Here is a 13,865-nt window from a genome sequence, read left to right as displayed (position 1 = left end):
AGCTACCGTCATTCATATAAATATTGTTTGTACGTAAATGTTTGAAAGCATTTTTCTGGAAAAATCAACAGTTGATGAAAATTGAAGAGCATCACCAAGCATACACAAACAATTCATAATGCTTCGATCCATACTCGTTGTTTGAAACTTAACTTATTTCATGTGATTCATCTTTGCTCCATAATTCTTCATCATTACTTTTGCATAAACTCCATTCTATCATTGTATGCTCCAGTTTATTTATTCGAAAACTATGGCACTTTTCAAATCGAACAATGCGATGATAAATTATGTGTTTGCCGTTTTTTTCTCTCGTGTGAACACGAAGCGATAATTCGCTTGGTCATCGTCAAGACAACATACAGCATTTGATATGAATGGTTTATCTGTATGGGTAACACAGCTCAGACATAGTCGTAAACGTTGTTTTCAGTACGTACTTTCCCGTCCAAGCCATACACATATATGTGACACACAAAGTTCGGTCCATAAATTTTCCGCTTTGACTCATATATTGTTGTGGCCTAGTTCAAATGGCATCAGAATTTGTCTTCCATAGCGGAAATAATGACGCAATGGAATGAACTATGAGATGAACGAGCGAGCGAGAAACAAAGTGAAAAAAAATTGAACAGAATTTTTTTCGAAAAATCTACCAAATCATTTCCGGTTGATTGAACTTTCCCAATGGCTGGGCAAGTATGGCCAGTTTCTTCTTTGTGATAATAAAATGGTCATATGTGACATTAAATGCCTTTCGCTGGGTCTTTCAAAAACGACGACTACACAAAGAGAGAAATATGTCAATTCAATGGAATTCGCTGGTTTTTGTCCCATTCCGGTATATCAATCTATATAACGGTTTGATAGTGTATTGAGCTGATTATTATTCGCACAGTAATGGTAACAAACAATAAAATACCGACAACAATAACCGTATTATTATTAACAATCATAACGGAACCAATAACAACCGCCCATCAAGTGGGTTTTTTGCGTTGACAATTATGAACTCTCATTCTCTCACTCTCTCCTTGATTCCGAATCAAATCGAATCACACAACGAAAATGTTTGCACCATTTCGATGGAGGCACTCGATACGTAATCGATTTTATTGCGATGAGGAAGCAAAAGGCACTAGAGGGTTTTTGTGTTTGAATGAATGCCATTGAATGCAAACGGATGTTTTCAAAACAACAATGGCGACACAATACACTGGCTTGGATCCTTGAACCATGGCACAGTCTATAACCGTGGCTAAATATGAGTTGGAAGAAAACCAAAATTTTCCGAGTTTGCGCTCAATTTTGTAGTAAACTCTATGATGAAGTCATTAAAATCGAGCATGAATGAAGTGAAACAATACATAAAAGCCATAAAATAGAATGCAATTTTCTTCTTTCTCGGCTTCTTGTTTCTTTCTTCGGCATCGGCCGGTGTTTGCTCCAATTTCACAAAATCCGTTGGTGGTTGCATATTGCAGTCGGCACTTGATAGTTTCGCCGTTTTTATGTCGAAAGTTACATGTGCATGTTTTTTTCACGGTGTAATCATTATAGTTGGTTGCATACAACGGTGTTTGTTTCGAAACAGTTTGTTTCTAAGCACACTTGCGATCACATGGCATACACGATGTATCCATAAGCATGAAGAGTTGAGTGGATATCCCCTATAAGCATTATTTAAAATGTGCGCGCGATGAACACTTTGTTTATGCGCTCAAGTGTTATGTGCATTTCTCGTTGCAAGCCTTGTCGCGTTTTCCGTTGCATTTTACCAACTCGACACGCACACATACAATGAACTTGTATTGTCTTGCAAAACTTAAGATGATTACTCCTTATTGTATTAAATTCATTTGATTTAATTGAGGTGTTTTTGCGTTGCACTGCATCGCTTTTGTGGCGACTGAAGTTTCTTTGTTTGGCTGCGGCTGTGTGCTGTTGTTATTGCTGCTGCTGCTGCTGTTGAGAGCCATCAACACTCAACTCACACAGTCGATGTGATGCGACTGGTACTGGGACACTCTTCTACACATAAACGACCATGCACTTGACGTTCATAACTGTCTTCCGTGCCCGGATTTTTCCCATTCAGAATAATGAATCGTTTGCCAAGAATTGCATAAACTTGCTCCGGCACAAGAATATGACAGTTTGTCCCGTTTTACATCTTGTAAAAGTAACGGGTAAACTTTTTACCATGACGATTGCTATCTACAGCATAATCTACAGTGACTTGCTTATATTGTTGCATCAAAATATGAAGCTGAGCTGAAATAAATGGCATTTCATTTGCTCGAATGAGAGTGAATGGATTTGTACCCGGGGCAAAATGACTCTTTTCCCACTTCATTTGTGCAATTAAATTTTCTTCTAGCTCAACGACATAATACCTGATGGCATCGGATTTGCTCAAAGTGTCATTCAAAAGTCTCCTTCGCTCTTGTAAGATGCTTTGGATTCCATCATTCTTTTGAGTGTTTTCTTAATTTTCAAACACTTCTTGAAGTGACATGAATCAAGATTATTCGCTAGAATGAGTACACACAAACCGGAGAAATTCCCAGCATAAACGACCATAGCAAACGGTTCGGGTATTTTACGTAACAATACAAGTTATTTCAAGTGCAATTGATATACACTTCCTGGTTTTGCAGACAAGTGAAACACAAACACACTTATTTTTCGGTGTAGCTTTAAATTGCATTTCTTAATTAGAACAACGGCTACACACATGAAAAGCACATTTTGTGGATTTTTAGGCTTCCACCATGTAGTCTCATTCATTTTCATAACTATTTTCGGAACAACTCATGTTCAAATAAAATGAAATTGTAATTTCTCTCACCGAAAATCAGACTGAACATCAACCTAAATGCAAAATGGACATTTTATTTATGTTTTATTCAAAATAAATTCTTGTTACTTCAACATTTTCTATATAAATATTTAAATTTTATAACTCAATCACAACATTTGTGCAATTTAATTTCGTTTTCGGGAACATTCAGCTTTCGGCAAACATAAAATATGCAACAAAATTTATCACATTAAATTGGAAAAGGTTTTTGATGTTACGAAATTGGTAGAGTTACCGTATGTTTACTGAGGCTTTTTGATGATTATTATTTATCGATTTTCGGATTTTAAGTGGAGGAAGATGAGATTGAGTTGTATTGAGCATTTTATATGAAAATTTTGTAAGATTTGAATTTACAAACATATTTTTAGGTAAATTGAACAAAAAATAATATTTTTCGAAGAAAAAAATGCAATGAGTCAATCATGATTCTTTTCTTATAAGAAATGCATCCAAGGTCTTGTCTTACTTGTGTTTTGAACGATTTTCTTCTACTCTTTCATATCCTTCAATATGTTTGTGTACACGAAAACCCTTTTTTCTTATACTTCAGTAATGCAGTCGTTCCCTGAAGTCAACTGAAAACCCGCACAAAATGCCAACCATCAAGAAATTTACAACTTGTGGCAAAATGCACCATATTGACTGGTTTGAAAAATAATCGAATCTGGAATCAAGCGCTATCAACTGGAATCGATGATATTGCTGAGTCTGCAGATTTAATGGATTTCGCCTGTAACGTTGAGACTAAATTTTTCCCCGGTTCGAGAGAGAACAAACCGATTTCTATGTGCATGGACAGAAGTAGCACTCATTTCGCTCGATTGTCTTTATCGACTGGTAATCATTGTGTCATGTTTCCACAATCACTATCAAAAAGCTAGAGGATTAGGCACTGATTGCAGCAACGGTAATTGTATTCTGTGCGAAGCAAATAGCAAAGGAAGATTTTATTTATACACAAGAGCATGCTTGTAGCTTGGCCAAATGTGGTGCAAAAGTGAAGTGTTCATTTTGCGAACGGCACAACGTCAAAATCACAGGTTTATTGCAGTACATTTTGAGGAGCAAGCATTGTTTAAATTCAAACACGAATTAAGAACGCAAACCGGAATTGTCCGTGTTGAATATGCCGTACAAAATGTTTCGATTGAATAAACCGCAACGGAGTTGAGTTGCAAGCTTTTGAAGTGATTAACTAAAGTCTCGCCATGTTTTGACAAAGAAAACCGACAACCGATTCCGTTTCGCAACAGTAGATAGAGTTGATATGCCAGTATGAAGCTCAACGTTGCTGCGTGACAAACGCAACGGCAGCAACAACACAATCTTTTATAAACATGTAAATGAGAAACCATCAATCTCAATTTATGCAGTGGATCGAATACGGTGTAGGAAACATAAATCCAAAAGCACACTCACTTACCCATTCGTCTCGCAGCTTTTCGAATCGATGGAGACACACGGAGAAAGGGAGAGAGAGAGAGAGCAAGAGAGCGGGAGCGTACGGGAAAGCTGAAAAGTAGTGTTTGGGATCTTAATTATCTATGCATTGAAAATTGAGTCTCTAGTTGGGATTCTACTAAAGTATACTATGTTGTCTGATATGTGTGTGTATTATGTATTTTTGTGTGTGTGTGTGTCTATGCGAGTGTGTAAGGAATTAACCAAACGAGCCGAGAATCATCAACAAGAGTCAATGGTAGGGAAGTGTTGGGCACGCGTGTTTTCGAAACATAATTAACACTGACATTTTTGATGGTTTCCAGAGCGGATGAAATGAGTGTTTGGCTTTTGGGAAGCCAACGCAAATACGTGTTTTGACTTGCTTCAACTGGATATATTGTGCCAACACTAAACAAAAACAAAAACAACAACAAGTCTCGAGTCTAAAATAAAATATTTTCAGGGTAGACATTTTTTTGCAAAAACCACAATTTGACATCACTGAAAATATGCAAATAAACTGCAGACGCTCACATTAACAACAACGACGTAGCCATGAAATTACGGTTTCCCACTCCACTATGCCTGAAACTCGATGGGCGAACAAACCCATTTCCATGCATTGAGGTGATAGAGTAAATAAATGAGGAGCTCACATCGGAATCACATCCGTTCTTTGGTTTCAACCCGAATGGATTTGCGTTCGTCATCTTTCGACTGGGTTTGAATTGATTTGTGAAAAAAAAATTCCCCCGAAAAATCTCATTGCGAAAACTGACATTCGTTGATGAGCCGATTGAAGCAGTGAAGCTACGATGGAACACAGCATACACACACACACACTCGTTCGCTCACACTGGCCACAAAGACAGATGATGCCGAATTGAGTTTGTCTATTTGCTCAACTTATAACTACAGGTGGCGTACAAACAAAATTTCATTTGATCAAACTCAAGATTTGAATGTAGCACAGCATCCGGATAGAACGTGCCAATGCTGGAAATAAATCACTAGTAAAATAAACACTATTCAGATGCGTCCATTCCATTTGATGTGGGTACGTCTACGAGTGAATGCCGTATGCATGTAACAGTAAGGCGAACGAACGAGTCCGAGTGTCGGCTGTCAGTTTGAGACTGCGGGAAAATGGAGCAGCCAGAAACACATTTACACATATTTTCAGAGATAATTAATGGCCGATGACTGCTGTGTGGAATGTAAACAATTTATATTCGGGGAGGTTTTTTCCAGTCATTCTCTTGCTCTTTGTCTTTCTCTCACTTTCATTTCTCGCCACTGCTGCAGAATTTTAACAATGCAAATAGCCCAGCTCAAGTTGAATTCAGTCGGTTTTGTGTGTGTGTGTTCGTGTGCTGGGAAATTGTTGGCATTTTAACCGGGATTCGAAGTGCTGAAAAGATGGATTTTATTCCATTTCGATTCGAAACTATTTCATTATTGCATTTGTCTCACTTTCCACAAAAGCATTTGGCATCGTGTGTGTTTTTTTTGGGGCTGCTTGCATGAAAACATCACACGCATGCACTCACACACACACAGAGAGAGAGAAAAAAATGTAATATTGATTTGGTTGATATGCGAGAGTTGCAGTAACAGCTCGTTTGGTTGAGCATTTGCACACGATCCAATTTGTGTTTTTATTCAGAGGGCAAAAAAGTGTATGGTTTATTGGTTGTGGCCGCGCATTTTTCCCAATGGTTTTGTTACAGTATTTCATTCGTCGTAATTTACTGCATTTTCAATAATTTTAGTCGATGATTTTTTTTCTCTTTTTCGTTGCTTGCTCAATGCTCACATTCCCGTGAAATGTGTGTGTGCTACGGTCTTTGATCGCACAACTCACACTCATATTCATGTTACGTTTTGCGCGTCTCGTTTGTTCGAACATATTCGATGCACGTCTCCGGCGCAAAATGATGCGATGGCAATATTCAAGGCGAACTACGGAGACCGCACGTAACACATGTTAGTCCACTGTAGCTAAATAGCATTCACAAAATGCACGCTCGTCCAGAACATAAACAATCGCGCTATGGTTTTTCCGCAGCTATTTCCCAACGATTGTAATAAACAATACAACATCGCCACCACCCCGTGTCCGCAATTTCACGTTCAACAGGAAGCTTTTAACACAATCACATCTCATTCGTTGAACTCGCGCGCGCATTCTGGTGCATTCGCTATTTTTTCTCTCTCTTTAGAATCACCAAAGCATAAAAAGCGGACTTTTTTTCTTCTCTCGTCCAGCAAATTTTCAGCATAGTTTTTTATTGGGCCAGAGAACAACTAGGCCAACACTTCAGATAAATTGTATCCCTTCAGATAAATAAATATCAAAACATACCGGGTTTTTTTCGCTTCTTTTTCCAGGCGCACACTTTCTCTGTTTCGGTAACGCGCGATAAATGAGCCCTTTATGAATTGTTGTGTTTTGACTCATTCGAAAATTCTCTCTCGCACCATTTCTCATTTGGTTTTTCCTCTTGCAATATTTTTACACACGATTTTCAACGCAAAATGGTGAACTTCGAAAGAGTAAAAAAGTAAAATCTAGTCGAAAATGGCAAAATAATTGTACACTGTTGCGAAATATATTGAGATTTGTCCGCATATTTATGTTAAGCAATGTCGTTGTATACGGTCATTGCTGCACACGAAATGTTATTAGCGACACAGCCAACAGCTCTACCCATATTGATGGCTCAGCTGGAGGTGCGAACATTTTTTTAGCATGAATGTGGAAAAATTTTGAATTGAAAATTGAAAAAACTGACAATGGAAACCACATAAAAAATGAATAGTTGAATAAATTCAATCATAAATTTAATTCAATTTTCAGAACAAAAAAATTGAATATCGAAAAATTCTACGAAATATTTGTTCAATTATTGTGATAAAAAGGTTATGATTTTTGAACAAATTAGCAATTGACCTTTTTTCATTTCGTATTTTTTATTTCGGCTTTTTTGGTGGAGCTGTCGAAAGTGATTCTCCCATACAATTCGCATAATTTTGCTTCCTTAACACTCACCTAGCGATTCGCTAGGAGCAGCTCATAAGGATTTCGATTCCAAGGGGATTTTTGTCGACTTTCTGGAAACAATGGTACTAGAGCTGTAGTGTAACGTAATTATACATAATGCAGAATAAATTCCCAATTAAGAGATTGCAAACACTAAAATATCCAATACAAAATGCTTTTATCAAAAGTCAAAACTTGTAAAATGAGCTACTGATTTCGACTCTGATTGAATCAATATAAACAAATTGCAGTTAAGAATTTCTACTTTAAAACCTATTATTAGTATTCCATTTAAATGCTAATTTGAAACGAATTGGACAAAATAGTTTGGGAAAAAGAATTGCAAAGTCTAATTGTTGTTCATTTGCATTTACATGAAACTCAAGTCTACTTACCGTTCTTCTGATTTGTTCAAGAAATAAAAGTTTTGGATGTTTTTGTTATCGTATTCTATTTCTGAAAATCAATATACAAACAACTAATGCGAGCAGACACCAAAATGAAACTGTCTTCAATGTATTCTTGTTTGTTTGGCAAATTTGAACAAAGGTTAAAAGTGTTTGAATTACAATGTTGGCCACTTTGATGAAAGAGTTTATTGGAAATATCGATTTAACTGTCGTGACCGAGCCAAAGCCAACCAATTTTGATATTTAGAGAGAATTTTGATCATAAAGTGGTGCACAAAATCATCCGAGTCACGCTGTTCACTTTATCGGATATAATTTCATATTTGAGCTCCTCGTTTTGCATGCGGTTATGCAAATTTACTGTGGAAAATATTTCGTCCGTTCATATTCATCGCTGGTAGACGATGCACGATGGTCACTTTACCGTACAACTTACTCCATAAATCTCGATACATACGAACGGACAACTAATCGTGGATTCATTTCAACTAATTTAATGGTCGGCGATTCATTCGTTCATTATAACGGTATAATTTGCATATTTTCGGCTGTCTTGTCCGTTTTTGAGCGGTTCGGCCATCGGCAATGGCGCCATCGTGTCCTCAATATATGGCTAATGTGGCAAGTCATTTAAATATGAATATGATTGTATATCGGCAATTTATTATAATTTATGGGCCGTAATAACTGTCAATTGTATTCAACGTGTACGGCAGATTCGAAGTTAAAGAGATACTAAAACCTATGCGGTCACTTGGACAAAGGAAACTGACAGCGTTTCAATGCACAGGCAAACGATACCATATGCTCATTATTTCCATCTAGCCAACTCGATATTTGCGGCTTTGCCGGGGAATTTCATATTCGATACAGAGAAGCTCGTAATGAAACTATAAGTTGATTGTTCATTCGAATTGATTGCACACCCAATTCAATGCAAAACGAGAAATATCAAATTCTCGCAATATTTCGAACACAATTTCACCTTATTCCGAATATTGCAATGAAGAGACAATAACTATGGGTTTAATCAAAAAACAATTGACTTCATCACGCAAATTATTTCAATTAAAATTCACTTTTGACTCGATTGCAACTTCAAATATCTATTGTCAATTTTCACTCACCAGCCATTGATCAAGAAAACCTATGAAACCGTCGACCGATTCATTTTTCAGCAGAAAATCCCTCGTCGATTCAGAAGTCATTCACATAGAGTAAAAGTGTATTGCAATTAAATTCAATTTTAATAAAAGTCCACACATTTCCATTTTTTTATGATTTAATTTCACTTTTTCAACTTATTACTACAATAAAGGGTTGTGGGAGAACTTTTTTTTTTACTTCAACTCAAATTTTAGATTTCAACCAATGATTTTTTTTGTGAACAAAAATTCATAGGGTGTATTTTTTTTGCTTTGGTGAAACAGTCACAATATAGATCGCATTCAATACGGAAATTTTTGAGAATTTACAACAATGCAAATTGTTTATGCAATTTATTTTCTGCAATAATATTACATTTACACATTTAATTTCGAATTTTGATCTGTATAAATACAATAAATTATGATTTATGTAAAAATGACGCTATGTTTTTGTGATTATGCTGGTAAATTCATTATTCATTCGATGGTTCAACGACTTCCAAAAGTTTGCAAGAAGGTTAGTGACGCGAAAGAAAGCCTAAGCGTCGATTTATACTGCGCGAAGATAGAGAAGCCGGCAGATTGGTCGCATGTGGCATTGAAGTTGTTGTCGTTTTGAATATAACGATTGAAGTCGCTGATCCAGATGAAAATACCAAATCCGAACTAATGTTCAAAAATACTGAATTAATTCAATGAATTGCATGTCGTTCGATTGTAGTTGATACAAATTTTCATGAAAATGTCTCTAGTCATTTGGTTTCAAACAACAATTTCGGTATAACACGTCAGTTTTGAACATTGAACACACTTATTTATAACTCGCTTAACAAATAATCAAGCTTACTCGTTTCAATATGATAAATACTTAGAAATTGCTTTAGCAATTTATGTTTGATACAATTTTTTTTTACAAATCTTTCACTTCAGACTGTCTGTTTGTATAATTACAAAGCACGGTTTGTCAACAAAATCTTTTCAACAATTTAAATTCTATGTCAAAATGACCTTAAATTCGAATGGTCAAGGAAAAACCTAGCTCTCTTGTTATTTTGATATGAAAACATACACAAATATTCATTTAACTAAACACAATTTCTGTTTGGTTTCTTTCGTTGTTTCTATCTAATTCAACTCACGTTACAAAACGATTAAACTCCTTTTTGCATGCATTTTTGTTGGTTTAACGCGTTTCAATTGGTTGAATGGTCGTCACTTCGGTATTCGCTGGATTCTTATTTGATTTTTAGCTCCAAACGTCACTCGGAATTGGACACACTGAAAATACACAATTGACACACTTGTTAAGTTAATGTTGCAGTCGATTATGAAAATATATAGAAAAACCCGGATTCTCTGCCTTCAGAACCAAGATGTACGAACAAAACAAAGAAAAATACTCACATTGGCAAACGAAGCAGTTTCACTTGTCTCGGTTGGACTTTAGCGCTGCACGCCACAATGGGACAAGCCTTTCGATCTCGGACTGAATTCGTGATGCATGGTGTACAAAACGTGTGTCCACACGGAATGAACGATATGTTGTGAATTTCGATGGCATCATTACAAATCGGGCACTCCATTCGTGGCATTTTGATTTGAGCCGACTCATTCGATATTTGTCGTTTTCGTGCACATGGCGTTGCCACGCCAAGTCGCCTTTCTGCATTGATTTCGATTTCCAATGTAACCGAACCATTGTCAATGTGGCCATTTTGTGGCCGCATCAAATCGTCCCATGTAATCAGTCGTTCCATAACCAAACCATCTTTGCGTTGAACTTGTTTGGCCTCAATTTTCTGGACTCGTTGGAATTGTTCGTTCAACGAACTGATTTTAACCGATGCGCTCACATTGCAAATGATTTCGTCCGATGAATCTCTGGCATCCAAACGCAGTCCAAGATGCGACGAATGTTTGAAAACGGTTAAATACCATGGCACATCGCGAAGCATGAACTGTGATGATCGAATAGCCATGAGATTTTCGATATTGTTCACCGTCAATCGAAATGTACCAACTCGACCGCTGTCACAACAATTGTCGATAGCATCAAAAATCGAATCACTTTTGTATTCATCGTTTGGATCGGCTACTGTGATGCTCACCTCTAAATCGATGGCATCATTTTTCACATAATGGTTTGCCGCATCGAACAAATCAGCCCAACAAATCGATGAACAACCACTTGAGGTCATAATTCGATCGAAAACATTCGGCTCCAAATGATATTCCTTTGCGGTCGAATTACCATTGAACGGCAACAATTTGAATGAAGCAGCCGCTGGTTGGGTCCATTCCGGTGATTTGTCTTTGTTTTCACAACACAAATAAATCGCCAGAAATTCTTCAGCCTCTTCGACGGTTTTTGTAAGACGGACATACCATGGGATGTCTTGAATCACAAATTTCGGCGAAGTAACCTCTTTCAGCTGACTTACATTTTGCACTTTCAATCGGAAACTCACTTGCGATACAATCGATACCGAGTCTGGTGCAGCCATTTTCTTACTTTGATACTGAAAATGCGAAAATTTCCGATTTATTCGTAATGTTTTGGTGAAGTCATCGGCCGAATGTTCGTGGAAATGGAAAATTGACAACATTTCTTACCTTTTTGATGTTTTTGTTTCTCTTCCAAACAACGAAACACTTTTCCTGTGGTATATTGATGCTCAGTGCAAACCGCTATGCTGTCTTCCTGTGAAATGAACACACGATGCTTGTTCGCTGTGAACGCGAGCGCCAAAACCATCTGTCATCCGTTTGACAATTTGACAGCATCTGAACGTAATAGAGTTGTAGTTCGCGCGCTAATTTGAAAAGCAAATCGTATTTGAAATTTCGATTGGTAATATTCCATTCATTTTTTTATTGATATTTTTATTGGCGTTGATCATTTCATTTTTGATACATTTTTTGTCGTTTTATATTGAATTTAATTTGCGGATTTTTTTGTCGGATAGAAAATATGAATGTTTGGAATTGAACAGTAATTCAGTTTTCAAAGACGAACAAACGGATGATTTTTTTTACGTTTTACACTTGAATATATGTGCTACAATGGAAAAATGAAAATGATTAAGGCAACAAACTGATTTATGTTATTTATGAAATGGGCAAAAACTTGTTTTTGAGTTGACTTCACTAGATTGTGGCGTTAATCGCTTTATCGTCAAACAAAAAAAGGTTTGAGATGGTTGCCATTGAAAATGACTTAATTTTTATCAGCAGCGGCTGCGGCCAATTTGTCCTCTTCGTCGTGGATTTGTTGGAGCTCTTGCTTTTTGACGGCAATTCGTTCTGCGCGTCGGTTACGTGCTTCACGCACCTTCTTACGACGGGCTTCAGCTTGATCGTTCAACACCTTTGCGCGTTGCTTTTCGCCCTTCTTCTTGTGAACGTATTCCATCAGCACACGCTTGTTCTTGAACACGTTGCCCTTGCACTTCATGTACAATTCGCGGTACAAATGACGATCGATTTTGCGGTTGTCGCGGTATTTTTTCAACAGGCGACGCAAAACACGTTGACGTTGCATCCATATGAATTTGGATGGCATACGTGCATTGGCTGTACCTTTGCGCTTTCCAATACCACTGTGACGACCCTTACGACGAGCTTCCGTATTTTTGCGCACACGATATCTGGAGCGACGTACGGCCGGCTTCTTGACAATGATACCGTCTTTGATCAACTTTCGAATGTCTTTTCCTGCGAAATTGAGAAAGAGAAACAAAAAATGTCAACGATGGTTATGATTTGAAGTGGGTATTGGATTTATTTCACAATATTTTCATGTGGTGACGTCATACATTGATTGAATGTCATTAGAATGAATCGTGTGGCCAACATGGAAATTGAACATATTCAAACAAGAAATTGACAAAGAATTTGAATTGAAAATCAATTCCAACTTGGAATCCCAATGGCTTTTGCAAGGCAAAAAATTGATCCATTTTAGATACAGCGTTGTGACGCAATAAATGAAACAGCACAGAACCGCAATGCAGAACACATTCATTTGTATTTGACACATGTACATTGCGATGCCAGTGTATCAATTGGCTTGAATGATGATTGAACACTTAACAGTTCGATCGAAATCACTAATGATTCAACTAAAATTGCACTAAAATATTATCAATTGCAAAAAACAACGTGACTTACTTTTCATGGCAATGTCAACCAAATTGATTTCGGTTGGATCCAACCAAACTTTCTTTTTGCCGCAACGCAGAACCGAGGCTGCGAGCCGTTTTTGGAGCTTCAACGAACTGCAAAATTAATACAAAAAATATGAGTATTTAACATTGGAATGGAAAAATACCACAAATTTCCTGAAGCAATATGGATGGTTATGTTTGATTCACATTTCACAATCATGAATTTATGTTGGAAATCTTGCAATAAATCGTCAGCAAAATTTCGTTCTTATTTATTGCAAATTTCATGATTTTCAGAAAAAAAAAATGCGTTCAATTGATTTGTGATTGATCGATCGTCCCCATGAATTTCTTTCACTTTCAACACATTGCGAAATTGGTTGCGAGAAATTCTAATTTCCATACGGTAGTATCGAAATTAGCCATAAATTGTTCCAAATTTTCGAAAATGTCGATCACTAAACCAATTCCAAACGATTTTTCTTCGAAAAAAATTCACATTACTGACACACCGCCATTGCATTCGTTGTGCTACTTGTTTTATAAAACCAAAATAAAAACGAGAAAATGTAAAATATTTTCAACACTTTACCTCATTTTGCTTGTGCTTTATATATTTTTCTTCACAAAACTATTTATGTTCGTTGACTACAACTTGTGAACTAAGGAAATATTCAAAGAAAAATCCGTTCCGCGGCACGTGTCAGTTACGCGAGATGTTTGTCTAAAATCAATGCGTAGCCAAAGACTTTCTTCTCAAGAATGAAATCTGGTGCACAAACACAGTTC

At 36.8% G+C, this 13,865-nt stretch overlaps 2 protein-coding genes across 3 annotated transcripts; both read right to left on the bottom strand.

Annotated features, from left to right (window-relative positions):
• Positions 1–9,222: 9,222 nt before the first annotated feature.
• Positions 9,223–12,521, bottom strand: LOC129565537 (uncharacterized). Its single transcript, XM_055440523.1, has 3 exons — positions 11,524–12,521; positions 10,315–11,429; positions 9,223–10,188 (listed from the first exon to the last, which is right to left on the bottom strand). Exons 2-3 carry the CDS (start codon positions 11,412–11,414, stop codon positions 10,170–10,172), a joined length of 1,119 nt encoding a protein of 372 aa, XP_055296498.1. The 5' UTR covers positions 11,415–11,429; positions 11,524–12,521; the 3' UTR covers positions 9,223–10,169.
• On the bottom strand, positions 12,128–13,861 carry LOC129565539 (60S ribosomal protein L19-like). Of its 2 annotated transcripts, none has more exons than XM_055440527.1 (3): positions 13,669–13,861; positions 13,081–13,187; positions 12,128–12,624 (listed from the first exon to the last, which is right to left on the bottom strand). In XM_055440527.1, the coding sequence occupies exons 1-3, from the start codon at positions 13,671–13,673 to the stop codon at positions 12,128–12,130; spliced, it is 609 nt and encodes a 202-aa protein (XP_055296502.1). In that variant the 5' UTR covers positions 13,674–13,861. The 2 variants fall into 2 exon arrangements, with proteins under 2 accessions (XP_055296502.1, XP_055296500.1); XM_055440525.1 differs by lacking the exon at positions 13,669–13,861 and adding an exon at positions 13,581–13,603.
• Positions 13,862–13,865: the final 4 nt, after the last annotated feature.

The sequence above is a fragment of the Sitodiplosis mosellana genome, unplaced genomic scaffold (assembly GCF_009176505.1).
Source record: "Sitodiplosis mosellana isolate CC-2019 unplaced genomic scaffold, AAFC_SMos_1.0 Smas_scaffold_3, whole genome shotgun sequence".
Lineage (NCBI taxonomy): Eukaryota > Metazoa > Arthropoda > Insecta > Diptera > Cecidomyiidae > Sitodiplosis > Sitodiplosis mosellana.
The sequence above is the reverse complement of the archived record's forward strand: the minus strand, read 5'-3'. Positions and strand labels throughout refer to the sequence as shown.